Source organism: Mastomys coucha, unplaced genomic scaffold, assembly GCF_008632895.1.
Source record: "Mastomys coucha isolate ucsf_1 unplaced genomic scaffold, UCSF_Mcou_1 pScaffold4, whole genome shotgun sequence".
Classification (NCBI taxonomy): Eukaryota; Metazoa; Chordata; class Mammalia; order Rodentia; family Muridae; genus Mastomys; species Mastomys coucha.
This window is the reverse complement of record NW_022196910.1, coordinates 3,930,970-3,945,339: the sequence shown is the minus strand read 5'-3', so window position 1 is coordinate 3,945,339 and position 14,370 is coordinate 3,930,970. Positions and strand designations below refer to the sequence as shown.

At 51.9% G+C, this 14,370-nt stretch overlaps 1 protein-coding gene across 12 annotated transcripts in view; it reads left to right on the top strand.

Moving 5' to 3' along the window:
- The window catches only part of Wiz (WIZ zinc finger), a 27,723-nt gene extending 13,531 nt beyond the window's left edge, over positions 1 to 14,192 (top strand). For 5 of the 12 annotated variants that reach the window (XM_031349187.1, XM_031349186.1, XM_031349194.1 and 2 more), the window contains 9 exons: positions 554 to 877; positions 5,516 to 5,686; positions 6,516 to 7,019; positions 8,050 to 8,439; positions 9,018 to 9,569; positions 10,575 to 11,102; positions 11,259 to 11,678; positions 11,910 to 12,105; positions 13,093 to 14,192. In XM_031349187.1, the coding sequence (XP_031205047.1) occupies positions 554 to 877; positions 5,516 to 5,686; positions 6,516 to 7,019; positions 8,050 to 8,439; positions 9,018 to 9,569; positions 10,575 to 11,102; positions 11,259 to 11,678; positions 11,910 to 12,105; positions 13,093 to 13,252 (3,245 nt within the window). In that variant the 3' untranslated portion in view covers positions 13,253 to 14,192. Of the gene's footprint in view, positions 1 to 553; positions 878 to 4,015; positions 4,315 to 5,515; positions 5,687 to 6,515; positions 7,020 to 8,049; positions 8,440 to 9,017; positions 9,570 to 10,574; positions 11,103 to 11,258; positions 11,679 to 11,909; positions 12,106 to 13,092 lie in introns of those variants that run through there. The other 7 variants (XM_031349189.1, XM_031349195.1, XM_031349193.1 and 4 more) reach the window with 5 other exon arrangements.
- The last annotated feature ends 178 nt before the right edge of the window (positions 14,193 to 14,370 follow it).

The window sequence follows — 14,370 nt, the reverse complement described above, 5'->3', positions numbered from 1 at the left end:
AGAGAGAGAGAGAGAGAGAGAGAGAGATGCTAAAGTGTGGGGATAAGCGGTAGACAGCCAGGAAACTAGGCAGTTATGGCATCAAGTGACCAGGGCTCTGAATCTGAGAGAGGAAACTGTAACTCTACCTTGAGGTCTCAGAGAAGGCTCCCAGATGTGAGTATCCCATTCTCTATTTGTCCATTTCTTCATATAACCTACATTTAATTTATAGTATAGGAGCATGTCAGGCAAAAATAGCCAAGGAAAGGATGTCTGTCTAATACTCTCATATTGCCAATCCAGAGCAGCCTCTTCTAGAAGATGTTCCTAACGCTGCCTGATGTGCAAGTGGAGGTCTGGGAAGGCAAGCTTTCTGGAGTGCCTGGTTTGGGGAGGGTGCACAAGCTGAGAGGTTCTGGTCAGGCGGAAGCATCAACAACAGAAGGGAAGTCAGTCATTCCAGGGCGATCTCTAGAGCAGGAAAAGTCCTGTGAAGGAGGCAGAGTTGGGGTGGAGAGCGGCTCCCCTCACCACTACCCCAACCCAGGAACTCTGTGTCTTCTTTCTGCAGTGGCTAACTTCGACCCGGGCACCTTTAGCCTGATGCGATGTGACTTCTGTGGGGCTGGTTTTGATACTCGGGCTGGCCTCTCCAGTCATGCCCGGGCCCACCTTCGTGACTTTGGCATCACCAACTGGGAGCTTACCATCTCACCCATCAACATCCTGCAGGAGCTGCTGGCCACCTCAGCAGCTGAGTTGCCCCCGAGTCCCCTGGGCCGTGAGCCTGGTGGGCCACCTGGAAGCTTCCTCACTTCACGACGGCCACGCTTTCCTCACTCCATGCCCTTCCCACCTACCTGGGCTGAGGACCCTGGGCCAACCTACGGAGATGGTAAGGGGAGGGGACAGGTCAGGCTCCTACCCTTCCCCAGGGGTGCAGAGGAATGGATGGGTAAGTTAGAGGGTGGCCACTCTGCTTTACTGGAAGCATTTCATCTGCCTGTAATTCCAGCACTCAAGGCTTGGGCAAGATGATCAGGGCCAGCCTGGGCTGCATAGCAAATTCCAGGCATGAGCTAAGCTACATAGTCATATCCTATTTTTTTTTAAAAAGGCATATTAACAGATTTTCTCACCGCTATATTACCACATGGGGTAATTTCTGTTTTATTCAAGGGCTGGTTCATGGCCCTTTCTGAATCCAGTTTCTCAATGAGTTCTTTCTAGAAGCAATGGCACTTTACAAGCACAAAGCCATTGAACTCCTTACAACAAGCCTATTAAAGTGTGTTTTTTCATCATATCCATATTACAAAGGAGGAATCTGAGGCACAGAGAACTTAATTGACCTGCCCCAAATTATATAGCCAGAGCGAGAGAAGCTTTGCAATCCAGGTAGTTGAGCAGCAAATTCTTTGTTCTGAAAATATTTCCTATGTTGAATACTATGTTCAATAGAACTTTGTGAGATGTCAGTAATAGTGTTTAACATTCTGTACTGGCCTCCACTGGGTACATGTGGCCATTAAGCACTTAAAATATGACCAGTACTGAGCCACTTGTTATCTTACTGTAGTGGATGGTACAGATTGGGAAACCAGACTCTAGGTATGTGGCTAAGTGATAGAGTACATGCTTAGCATAAGCAAGACCCACGGTTCGGTTCCCAGCGCTCACTAAAAAAAAAAAAAAAAAAAAAAAAAAAAAAAAATAGAATAAAACCCAGACTCTAGATTCAACCAGTTTTACCCAGCAACCCTGACAAACTCCTCCCATATTCAAGCAATTGTACTAAGGTTTTAACCTCTGTTATCTCAGATATGCCAAAAAACAAAACAACAACAACAAAAAACAAGATTGTAGGGCAAAGGTTTATATTCTTTTACTTTGATGTGCTGGGCATGGAACCCTGGGCCTCTTGTATGGTACACAAATGTTTTTGCCACTGAGCTATGTTCCTAGCCTTAGGGTTGTTGTGTACTCATCTTACAGACAAAGAAACTGTGGATTATCTGCTTTCCACACATAGGCGGAATTGGACTTCTGAGCATCTTATCGATAGTATCTGGAAATCTAGAATCAGTATTTAGTATCAGATTGCAGGGATGGGTTCAGCAGAACTAGAGGAAAAGTCAAAGACCTGATCTCTAAAAAAGCTGACTTTTTGGGAGCTTTTAAATGACAGAGAACTCAGCTGGGCATGGTGGTGGACACCTTTAATTCTAGCACTCAGGAGACAAAGATAGTGGTCTACATAGTGAGCTCTAAGACAGCCAGGACTATGGGAAGAAACCCTGTCTCAAGAAACAGAAGTAGGGGACATAGAACTCGACTGTAAGACACAGTTGAATGGAGTCTGAAGTCCTCGGCTCTGGGGAACGGAACATCTAAGCTGCAGAACTGATGCACGGTTACTGCGGCTGGGCTTTCTTCTATGGTTGTTCTACTTCAGTTCCCAGGCTACTGTCTAGATGTAGCCTTGTAGACTTGGCTAGACCCACTCCCATCTGTAAGCCAGGTGAAGGCACTTGAGAGTTTTTCAAAGGATAGGGCAAGGATGTCAAAAAGGATGTCTATCTCTTTCTTAAACAAGAAGAAACTGAGGCACAGACAGGTTGGTGGCTGGCTGAAGCCACATCAGAGAGACCAGGTGAGTGGGATATGGGGCTTCTTGCATTTAGTAAACGATTACTCACCAGGGATCCAGCCTTCCCACTTAATTTGGTTTACGATGTCTCAGGCATGGCTGGAAGGCAGAGCCAGCTCTAAGAGTGTCTAGGTCTGTAGAAAGTAGTCTATGAAAGCTCCAGCTCTGACCCCCAGCCCAGGCCTGTATATCATGCTCACACTTCTTATCTGGCACCAGGGCCAGACACTCCCAAGGATGAGACAAGTACATAATAGCCAGATTCACTTATGACCAATCTATTTCTATCAAAAAAAAAAGTTATGTGCCACTCCCCAAAGGGAGCTGGCCCAAACCCTAGGGTGAGAAGAAGCAAGAGTTAGCTCTTCATTGGCTTTGTCTAAAGGAAGGAGAGAGACATTTATGAATGATCTCTTCAGAGAACAGAGATGGGAGTGTTATGGGGTAGTTAAAACGACCCTAAAACTTTGCAAAGTTAATGGTATCCCAAATCGGGGCCAGGTTGGGGCAGTGGCCCTGCGTGGCAATTCTTTTGTTTGTTTGTTTGTTTGTTTGGAGACAGAGTTTCTCTGTATAGCCCTGGCTGTCCTGGAACTCATTCTGTAGACCAGGCTGGCCTCGAACTCAGAAACCCGCCTGCCTCTGCCTCCCAAGTGCTGGGATTAAAGGCGTGCACCACCACCGCCTTTAAACCGCAATTCTTTTTAAAAGGTTCTTCCCTTTTTTCCAAGTGAGCCAGAAGGGGAAGGCACCAAATTGGGGGCGGGGCACAGGTCAAATTCAGGCCCCACCCATCTGTCAAGGAACAGCAGGACGTCTCAGTTTGAAGTTGGGGCGGGAGGAGTGAACAGTGCTCTACAATCATAGGTGAGGAGGGACCAATTTTCTTGGATTGCGGGACAACACTATCTGGGAACACCTAGATAGATACTAGGGTGATGTGGGGCTGGGGGGGGGGGATCGCTGTGGTGGAGGATCTAGTGTTTTTCAGTATTGTTCTAGAAGCTTTGCCTTGAGTAAGGATACTTATGATCAGTTTCAGGTTTGTCTACCTGACTAGAGAGACTTAAAGAAAAAAGAATGGAACAGAGGCAGATCCAAGCACTACTGTCAGAATTCTAATTCTGAGTGCTTGTATTGAGGTGAATGTGTGTGGCTAGAGGGTTCCCTTTTTAGCTGTAGAGATGTGTATATCCTGGAGTGTGGCGGCTGCTAGAGGCGGATGGCAGCTTGGCCCTAAACTCGGAGCGGCTCCCGGGAGAGTGGAAATGGAATTCTCAGCGCCCAGAGCATTTCGCTCGAGGCACTCGGCGCTCATCAGGTCGCCCTGGGTGCGCCCGGAGGGGCGGAGCAGAGCACGCTCGGAGGTCGCGGCGCGCGGCGCTCCTCTGCTCTCGCCTGAGGCGGCCGCCCCGCGTGCGCCGGAGCCAAGATGGCCGCCTCCACCGCCCAGTGCCGAGTGACAAAAGCGGAGAGCAAGGCGGCGGCGGGGCCGCGCGCGGGGGGTGCCCGGGAGCGCGCACCCACGGGGGCGCCCTCGCCAGGCCCCCCGAGTCCAGGACCGGTGGTTCTCCCGGCGCCGCCGCCGCCTCCACCCCCACCGCCGCCGCCGCCGCCGTCGCGGGACGGGCCCAAGGCCGAGCCGGAGCCGGGGCCCGGGCCTGCGCCCGCGCTCGCTCCTGGTAAGAGTTGGCGGAGGGGAGGGTCCCGGGAGGGGAAAGTCGGCGTCCCTCCCGAAAGTGCCGTCGCCACCCTCAACACCCGCCGTCCGATCTCTGTGGCACCCCCCACACACACACCTCAGGCGCTCGGGCCCTGGGCTTCTCTCAGCCTCCTGGAGGTCCCAGGCTTCGGAAGCACTTTGCAGTCGCTCCTCGGGACACGCCGGCTCTGACAGAAGTCCCCTGCCTCTTTTGGAGTCTCAGAAGCTCCCAGTTGTCACGGTTCCGATCCCCTCGGTGTTGGAAAGCCACTTTTGGCCCTGCCCCATCTGACAGACGCGCCCACTTCCACCTGGAGACTTTGACAAAGTACTCTGTGTCATGATCTCGGTAGCCTCCTGTCCTGTCTTCTTGCCTCTGTGGGACTCAGATTGAGCAGAGAGCCACCTGCCTTCACCCCGTGGCCCATTGCTTTGTCCTGGTCGTCTCCGAAGTCTATCTGACACACTGTTCTTTCATCCTCAACTCTTGTTCAGAATTCTACCTCATCGCCTCCTACTATCCCCCATGCCTGTCCCCTTTAATGAAAACTCAGACTAAGAAAATACCCTTGATTCCTTCTCCCTACATATCTCTTACCGGAGGAGGCTTTCTCGATGGATGGAAGCTTAAGAAACTTCGTGCAAACTTCTGTCATTCCCACTCTTCCTGTCCCCGAGTTTCTTACCTTGGCCAGTTCAGCTGGTGATGAATAGTTTACTGCTGGGCTTGCTGTTGTCTTTGAAACCCCAGCTCCCTTGTCTGGTAGAGATTTCCCCCTCCCTGTCCTCAACTTCTTGCTTTTTCTACCTTGTCTCTCTGGCCTCCAGACTCTGTGTGATTCTTTTAACTGTTCTCACTTTTACCCCCAGAGAGGGATTTGTCTTAAAGGGTCCTCTGATGAGGAATCTCAGCTCAAATTTGCAATATGTTCTCAGACCAGTGAACCTTCTACTGGACTGAAACTACTCTTTGTCTTTCCTGTCATTGGACAATCTCAGTGTCCCTGCATGGGGCTGCCACAAGGGTTTATGGGTGCAGGCTCAGCTCTTTTGGAATGAGTGGCTTCCAGAAGTGAGAGCAAATGACAACGATGAGGAAGAAGTACCGTTCTTTCATTCTCCTTTTTGGGGTGGACAGCCTGACTCATGATTGGGCTGAGCCTGTCTCCTCCACCCCACAGGCCTGGGTTCTGAGGAAAACACAATGGTGGCCATGGACTTGGGGTCTCCTTTACTCCCAAAGAAGAGCCTGCCTGTCTCTGGGACCCTGGAGCAGGTGGCCAGTCGGCTGAGCAGCAAAGTGGCCGCAGAGGTTCCTCATGGCAGCAAACAGGAGCTGCCAGACCTCAAGGGTGAGTGGCCAGGATAGTCATGATCACAAAAGCACTTTTTGGAATAATATGGGTTAGCACTCATCTTCCTTATAGCACTTTAAGGCACCAAGGAGATACCTACTCAGCCACTCTTCTGCATTGAGTTTTTATAGCTGTGACCATGTGTGTGGCCCTCAGCTACTACCTTACTGGATAAGGAAGGACTATCCAGTGAAGCGGTGGACAAGGTGGGCAAGAGATCACAAACTTAGGTCATTCGCCAACCTTGTTGGTTTTGATCTTTCATGTGTTTCATATTTGTTTTTCTGTAGACTACAAGGTTCTTTCGTGTAATGCTAGTTCCTAGGTATGTTACTAAGAGCAAAACCAACCAGCCTTTGCACCATTGAAGTCAGGAGGGGAGGCCAAGAAGTAGATGGGGCGTGGGCCAGGACTGTTACTAAGACCTTTTCTGACTTAGCATTTGAAGTTTTGTTAGTTGCAGAGAGTAGGTTAGTTATCAGCTCCATATGTGATGTATGTCATGCACACAGGCATTTGTGTAAACATACTGTCATGGCACTCTGGAATGGTGTAGGTCTGAAAGGCATTCCCACTGGCTGGACCACAGAGAGTGTAGTCTCCTGTTGTGTGCCCTTGGGCACAACTATTCTCTTCTCTGAGCCTCAGTTTCCTTACTTTCAGACAAGAAATACTAACCCCCACCAAGTTAGAATGATTGTCAGGATCAAAGGGATTTGGCAAAAGCAAAACACTTATTTTACACCTGGGTAATGGGAGGAGAATGGGTTAGTTATACCCGAAAGGCCTCATAGCCTTCCATCCTGGCCTCCATCTCATCCTCCAGCCCAGAGCCTGACCACCTGTGAGGTCTGCGGTGCCTGCTTTGAGACACGAAAGGGCCTGTCCAGCCACGCACGTTCACATCTGCGGCAGCTTGGGGTCGCAGAGTCAGAAAGCAGTGGTGCTCCCATCGACCTCCTCTACGAGCTGGTGAAACAGAAGGGCCTGCCTGATGCTCCCCTTGGGCTGCCCCCTAGCCTGACCAAGAAGTCCAACTCACCAAAGGAGTTCGTTGCTGGGGCTGCCAGGCCTGGCCTACTCACCCTGGCCAAACCTATGGATGCCCCTGCTGTCAACAAAGCCATCAAATCACCTCCTGGCTTCTCAGCCAAGGGCCTGACCCACCCAGCCAGCTCTCCACTCCTCAAGAAGGCCCCACTGACTCTGGCAGGATCCCCTACACCCAAGAATCCTGAGGACAAGAGCCCCCAGCTGTCCCTGAGTCCCCGGCCAACTTCCCCAAAGGCACAATGGCCCCAGTCTGAGGATGAGGGACCTCTGAATCTCAGTGAGTTTGGGTACTGGGAGCTGAGGGGGGTACTGGGATGTTATGTGGTCCTCAGATGAGGAGGACCCAGGGTAGAAACTAAGACCTGTAGTTTCCAGAGCCTGGGTCATCCAGTCAGTGCTAGTTGAGGCACTCGCTATGTCTCCTATTGGGCTGTCTTGTGATGATTTTTTTCCCCATTCTGGTGATCTTCCCCTGGAGGTCTGCTACAGATCTGAGCCTACAGGGGCCTACTTGCCACTTGAGAAGAGCTCTTGTCCTCTGGAATGATGGTAGGGGTGGTAAAAGTAACAAGGGTGCCTGTGGACCTGGCTTTCCCAGTGGGAGTCTGGGATATCTTTGACCATACAGGTAGATGGGTAGACAGTCTACCAGACAGAGATTCCTTACATTGGCCCCTTTTTTCATGTCTCCTAGCCATTTGTGCTGAGGCATCTCCCTGTTTGTGCCCAAAGGTAGAGACCCTCCATCATGGTTGCCTTGTACTTGGCAAATAGGATCTGGAAAGAAAACCTCCAAGTTCAGTAGTCAGGTTTCTAGAGGTATCCATCATGCTTTCCTACATGTTGGCAGGTATTAGAGCCTGATGATACCTGTGTTTCCTGGCAGCCACTTGAATTGAATCTGCTGTGGTTTTAGGGGAGGGGGCCTTGGTAGTCTTGTGATTTACCCCCACACACACTCTTCCTTCACATTCCATCTTCCCCTGTAGTTCCTGTAGCAGAAGTCCCAGGGGAGGAGGGAGAGCATCAGGCTTTGACACAGAAGTACATCCATAAGCTCCCCACCTTTACTTGATGCCAATGGCTAGGCAGGGAGTAGGCTACCTGAGATCTACAAAATCTACAAAAAAAAAGAAGAAGAAAACAAAACAAAACCAAAAAGAAGCCAAAACCTGTCTAAGGCATGAAATTTGGATTCCTAACCACCTGGGCAGCTGGAAATCACAGCAGACCCTCCTGCCTTCATCCCTTAGGGCCGACCAAGGTGGCGGCCGTGAACCCCCTCCCCCTGTGTTTTGTCTCCGCAGCTTTAGATAGTGACGGGGGCAGAGAGCTGGACTGCCAGCTGTGTGGTGCCTGGTTTGAGACCCGCAAGGGCCTGTCCAGCCACGCCCGTGCCCACCTGCGCCACCTGGGCGTCAGCGACCCGGATGCCAAGGGATCCCCCATAGACGTGCTCCACGGGCTCATCAGGAGGGACGGCATCCAGATCCGCCTCCCACCCGGGCGGGGAGCCCTGGCCCCGCTGGGGCGGCCTCCTTCCGCCTCCACAGCCCTCTCCTTGCTCCCTCCCCCACCGCCGGCCAAGAAGGCCAAGCTGAAGGCCTCGGGTATGGCCAGTCCCTGGGGGAAGCAGGATCTCTCGGCCGCCGGCATTTTCTGGGCCTCTGATGTGGAGCCATCTCCTCTCAACCTCTGTAGGTTTTCACTTCAGCTGCCCTTCCTCCCTGTGGGCCCTAGAGCCCCTCCCTGGGGGGTCATGGCCCCCTCCCTACTCCCTCCCTGTTGTAGTAGGGAGTAGACAGGGGCCCTTGGCAGTGGGCTGGCTTAACCCAGAGATTTTGTTGGCAATGGGCTGCTGGTACTTCTCTCTTGGCCTTGACCTCTATCAACATGACCCTGCCTAAGAATGAAGGTCAAGGGGAAGGTCCTGCCTTTTGGTGTGGAAGATGTCCCAGGTCTAGACAGTATATGGCACCTAGGCTGGCTTCGTCCTGTCTCCTGCCCTGTTCTTATGGTGACCCACAAAGCTGTGGAGTATTGGTACTGCTTTGCCAGGACAGAGGTCCTATTAGCTCTCTGGAGCCTCTTCTGCACCTTACCTCTGCCCAGGGTCTGACCCCACCCCTCAGCTCCCTCACTTGTACCTGCCATCCACTACCACCCTAGCTTATGAACACATTGCTGCCCATACCTAGCTGGCCAGGAAACTCCAACAGGTGACTATCTAGATGATGTCCTTAATTCTAACTGACCCTTTTTCTTCCTGCTGCAGCTTCAGGCCCAGAGCCAACAAGAGATATCCGATGTGAGTTCTGTGGTGAGTTCTTTGAGAACAGAAAGGGCCTGTCTAGCCATGCGCGCTCCCACCTGCGCCAGATGGGTGTGACTGAGTGGTATGTGAATGGCTCACCCATCGACACACTTCGGGAAATCCTGAAGAGACGGACCCAATCCAGGCCAGGTGGACACCTCCACCCACCAGGTCCTAGCCCAAAAGCCCTGGCCAAGGTGGTGGGCAGTGGAGGTCCTGGCAGCTCACTAGAAGCCCGAAGTCCCTCTGATCTTCACATTTCACCTTTGGCCAAGAAGTTGCCACCACCACCAGGCAGTCCTCTGGGCCACTCACCGACTGCTTCTCCACCTCCCACGGCCCGGAAGATGTTCTCAGGCCTTGCTACATCCTCTCTGCCCAAGAAACTGAAGCCTGAACACATGAGAGTGGAGATCAAGAGGGAGATGCTGCCAGGGGCCCTTCATGGGGAGCCACACCCATCTGAGGGTCCCTGGGGCACACCTCGAGAAGATATGGCACCCTTGAACCTGTGTAAGTTTGACCCTGTGTCAGGATAGGTAGAACAGTTATCTGGTGCTCTTCTTTAATGCCCTTTTAGCAGTATTTTATAGATTGTGGGACTGAAATGGAAGCTCAACAAGTCCAGAGAACACAGAACTTGCTGTTTATACTCCTGTACAGCTTGTTTCTCTATTATTCATGCAGAAGTGGCAGAATCATATAATTACATCTATATGCCCTCTTTTGCCAATTTTAGTGGCTGCCAACCAGATTCTTAGCTGCAAGGATCCGCTAGTGATGTCTGCCACTGGAAGGATAGAGGGATGGCATTCAAATGTTTGAGCTATGCCTAACATTCCTGGTAATTGAGTGTTTGACATTTTAGTCAAGATCTCTGTTCTCCATAATGTTGTAGTAAGTGAATTGGGCAAGTTTCCTCATATAGAGGATAGAGATCAGCATAATCCCATGTCTCACATGTGATGAAGCACTTAGCATGGTGCTGGCTACAGAAGCTCCTCATACAGCATACTTGCTATCATGTCAGTGTTAATTGCTTCCCTGGCACTCTGTCACACTGTGTTCACTTTTGGTTGATTATCTGCTATACCCCAAGCAGGCAAGCATGGCCAGGGCTTCACCTTAGAGCTCACATGATAGCACCCTGCCATATGCTCTGAACCTTTCTGATTTTACACCTTCTCAGCAGTATTGGGAGATATAGGTTTTCATCCCCATCTTGCAGAGAAGAAAACTAAGGTTCAGAGGGAGGAAGTAGCTTGCCCAGCCTTATTCAGGGAGACTTTGTAAAAACAGCTAGAATTTGAGATAACAAGATAAGTAGAAGGACTGGATGGGTAAGGTCCCTTTAAAGGCCCAGGTGAGGGAGCAGTTTATTGGAGTCTGGAGGGGGCCACATGGATAGGGCATCCAGAAGTCTGGCACTATCTTGGGTCTTGAGCTTGGAGGCTTCTTTCCTGTCCACAGCCAATGTCTTCTTTCTCTCTCTCCCCCGACACCCTGTACCCCTTGCAGCATCTCGGGCAGAGCCAGTGCGTGACATCCGGTGCGAGTTCTGTGGTGAGTTCTTCGAGAACCGCAAGGGCCTATCCAGCCATGCACGATCCCACCTGCGCCAGATGGGTGTGACTGAGTGGTCTGTCAATGGCTCTCCCATCGACACACTTCGGGAGATCCTGAAGAAGAAGTCCAAGCTGTGCCTCATCAAAAAAGAGCCTCCAGCTGGAGACCTGGCTCCTGCCCTCACTGAAGATGGCTCTCCCACAGCAGCTCCTGGGGCTATGCATTCCCCACTGCCTCTGTCACCCCTGGCTAGCCGGCCAGGAAAACCAGGAGGTGGGCCAACCCAGGTTCCCCGGGAGCTCAGCCTGTCACCCATCACAGGGTCCAAGCCCTCAGCTACCAGCTACCTGGGCCCAGTGGCAACCAAGCGGCCCCTCCAGGAGGACCGTTTCCTCCCAGCAGAGGTCAAGGCCAAGACTTACATCCAGACTGAACTGCCCTTCAAGGCAAAGACTCTCCACGAGAAGACCTCCCACTCCTGTAAGCAGTGGGTGGTAGGGTCTTGGGATGGCATTTGTCGGGGCACGCAGGGCCCCTGAGGCAAGGTCCCTGTGGGAGGTGGGATTAGCTCCTGACCTTGCTTAGGCCACCTGGGTATTCCTGCACTCTTAGAATAGCAACCTCCTCTGTCTGTAGCCACCGAGGCCTGCTGTGAGCTCTGTGGCCTTTACTTTGAAAACCGCAAAGCCCTAGCCAGCCATGCGAGGGCACATCTGCGGCAGTTCGGTGTGACGGAGTGGTGTGTCAACGGCTCTCCCATCGAGACCCTGAGTGAGTGGATCAAACACCGGCCTCAGAAAGTGGGTGCCTACCGAAGCTACATCCAAGGTGGCCGCCCCTTTACCAAGAAGTTCCGAAGCGCTGGCCACGGCCGTGACAGTGACAAGCGGCCACCCCTGGGGCTGGCACCTGGGGGCCTATCCCTGGTTGGCCGAAGTGCTGGGGGAGAACCAGGGCCTGAAGCTGGCAGGGCAGCTGACAGTGGTGAACGGCCTCTGGCAACCAGCCCACCTGGGACCGTGAAGTCAGAGGAGCATCAACGGCAAAATATCAACAGTGAGTGCCGGTGGAGGAGGGTTGGGAGGGCAGTAGACACCTTCTAGAGCTTAGCCAACCACCACAGCTCAGTTGCTTAATCCCCTCCCTTTATTGGTGTGTCATTCTATCACTGCATGTGATACCTAGTCTTAAGTCTCAACAACCTCTGCCCATTTGTGCTCACTGAAAGCAGGTATGTCTCCAGGGCCCTAGCCCTTCTTTTACATCACCTACCACTCTGTCCATTAGAATTTGAACGCAGACAAGCCCGCCCCTCAGATGCCTCTGCAGCTCGGGGTGGTGAGGAAGCCAATGACCTGCAACAGAAGCTGGAAGAAGTGCGGCAACCCCCACCCCGGGTCCGGCCAGTCCCCTCCCTGGTGCCTCGGCCCCCGCAAACATCATTGGTCAAGTTTGTGGGCAACATCTATACCCTCAAGTGCAGGTATGCTAACACCTAGTAGGGCCTTGGCCATTAGAAGCCTGAAAATGTGCAGTTTGGGAGGTGGGGTCTCATAGGCTGTTTTAAAGTATAGCAGCACCCAGGTTAAGGGATTCTTCTCACTGACAGTGGAACTTCAGAGTATCAGACTGATATCTTGAACTTTGTAGCCAGCTAGACTTGGGTTCAGTCCTAGCTATGACATTTGACAGCTTAGTAACATTAGACAAGAGCTTTCCTGCTCCTGCCACTATTTTTTTTAATCTTGAAAAAGAATTTGGAAGCCAGCCATGGTGGCGCACGCCTTTAATCCCGGCACTTGGGAGGCAGAGGCAGGCGGATTTCTGAATTCAAGGCCAGCCTGGTCTACAGAGTGAGTTCCAGGACAGCCAGGGCTATACAGAGAAACCCTGTCTTGAAGAAAAAAAAAAAGATGGCATCCAAGTTGGCTGATGGTTCAGGACTGCTGTCCTTCCTAGCATTGGGAGGCTGACACAAGAAGATTGCCACCAGGATAAGTCCATAAAATTACATAATTTTGAGGCCAGCTTAAACTACAGAGTTAGAGAACGTGTCTCCTAAAATCCCAAGGGAAAAAAAAGAAATTGAATTTCACCTCAGTTGTCTGTAGCGATAGAGATGATGCTCTGGGCCTCTGTTCATTAGAACCTAGCTTAAGGCTTGCCACAAGAGAGAGGAAGGATGCTTAGACAGGCTTTGCTTTATACCCACCACCATCCCAGAGCCATCATCACATGGCAAAGGCACCTGGGGAGTCCTCTTATGGAGCACTGGAGATCTCATGTCCAGGAGACCCTGCCATGACTCCACAATAGTAGACATGGCTGTCCACTAGGAGACACTTCTTCCCTTGAGTTCTTGTCTTAACATCTATGCTGTGTAGTAGTGGATATGCCTAAGCACTTGGACTAGACTACACTTCTGCCTTTCCTCAAAGCATTGGCCACTTCTTTCTGTGTTCCTATGCAGGTTCTGTGAAGTGGAATTCCAGGGCCCACTCTCTATCCAGGAAGAATGGGTACGGCATTTACAGCGGCACATCCTGGAGATGAACTTCTCCAAAGCAGACCCTCCGCCTGAGGAACCTCAGGCCCCGCAGGCACAGACAGCAGCTGTAGAGGCACCCTAACACACAAGCATTCCGGATCCCCTTTTGTGCCACCCATCCCCTCCTCTGTCCTCTCCCCGCTTTCCCTCTTTCTTTTCCGTTTCCAAAGGAGCAAGCCAAAACCTCAAACCGGCACCTCTTGGAGGCCGGGCACACTACAACCTGGGCACTGGGAGCCAGCTAGCCACCCTTCCCCCAGCTTAAAGACTCTGGTTGGTCTAGCAGGGGCAGTAGCCAGGCCCTTGGTAGTGGCCAATCTGGTTGCAGGGGAGAACAGTACTTCCCTGTGTCTAGCAACCAGGCAGGGCAATGTCTGCCATTCGTGGCCATTTGCAAAGACCCCAAAGACCCCTGTTCCCTCTTGCCCCGTCATTATCTATTTTAACGCACAGGCAAACACACACGCACATGCACCTCGTGAGACCTGGGATCTGCCCTAGCCCCCTCAGTTCCCAAGTCAAACGACCACATCATGCCACGGTGCTTGCTCAGGGGAATCCATGCTCCCTCTGCTATCATACTAGGGCTTGGGAGCTCCCACTGAGCCCATAACGCCACGGAAATTCTTGTTGGCTGCCCCCCCCCCCCCCCCCCCCCCCCAAAAGAGGCCTTCCTAGCTTGGAAGAGCTCAAAGCTGACAGCTGCCTCCTGCCACATCAGAGCCTCAGGGGCTCCAGGGCTGGGAGGGTAGAGTGAGGGGTGGGACTCTCCTCCCCCACCCTTACCACCCTCCCCCTTTTCACTGTTGCTTTCTATGTATAGCTCCCTAGATCTTTCACTTTTTTAAAAAATGCGTTTTGTGTAGAGAATAAGGAACGTGGATCTTTTTATTTTGCAACCCTGGGCCAGCTAGATACCGGGAGCTAATTGACCTTTTAACCTTTTCAGTGGCCACCTTTTGGTTATCAATGTACCTAGAAATATGTAAATTAGATTAAATTTCTCTTCTGGAAACACCCCAGGGCAAACAGCCAGTGTGTGTTTTTCTGTGAAGTGGACAGGCTGGCACTGGTTGACAGCTGGAGCTGGGGATCAGGGTTGTGCCTGGCGAAAGGCCCTGGGTTTCCTCTGTTAGCCACCAAAGACACAGCTGGGGATAAGTCCAAGTTCTCAGCTGTTGGCCCTTGGTACTCTGGCTG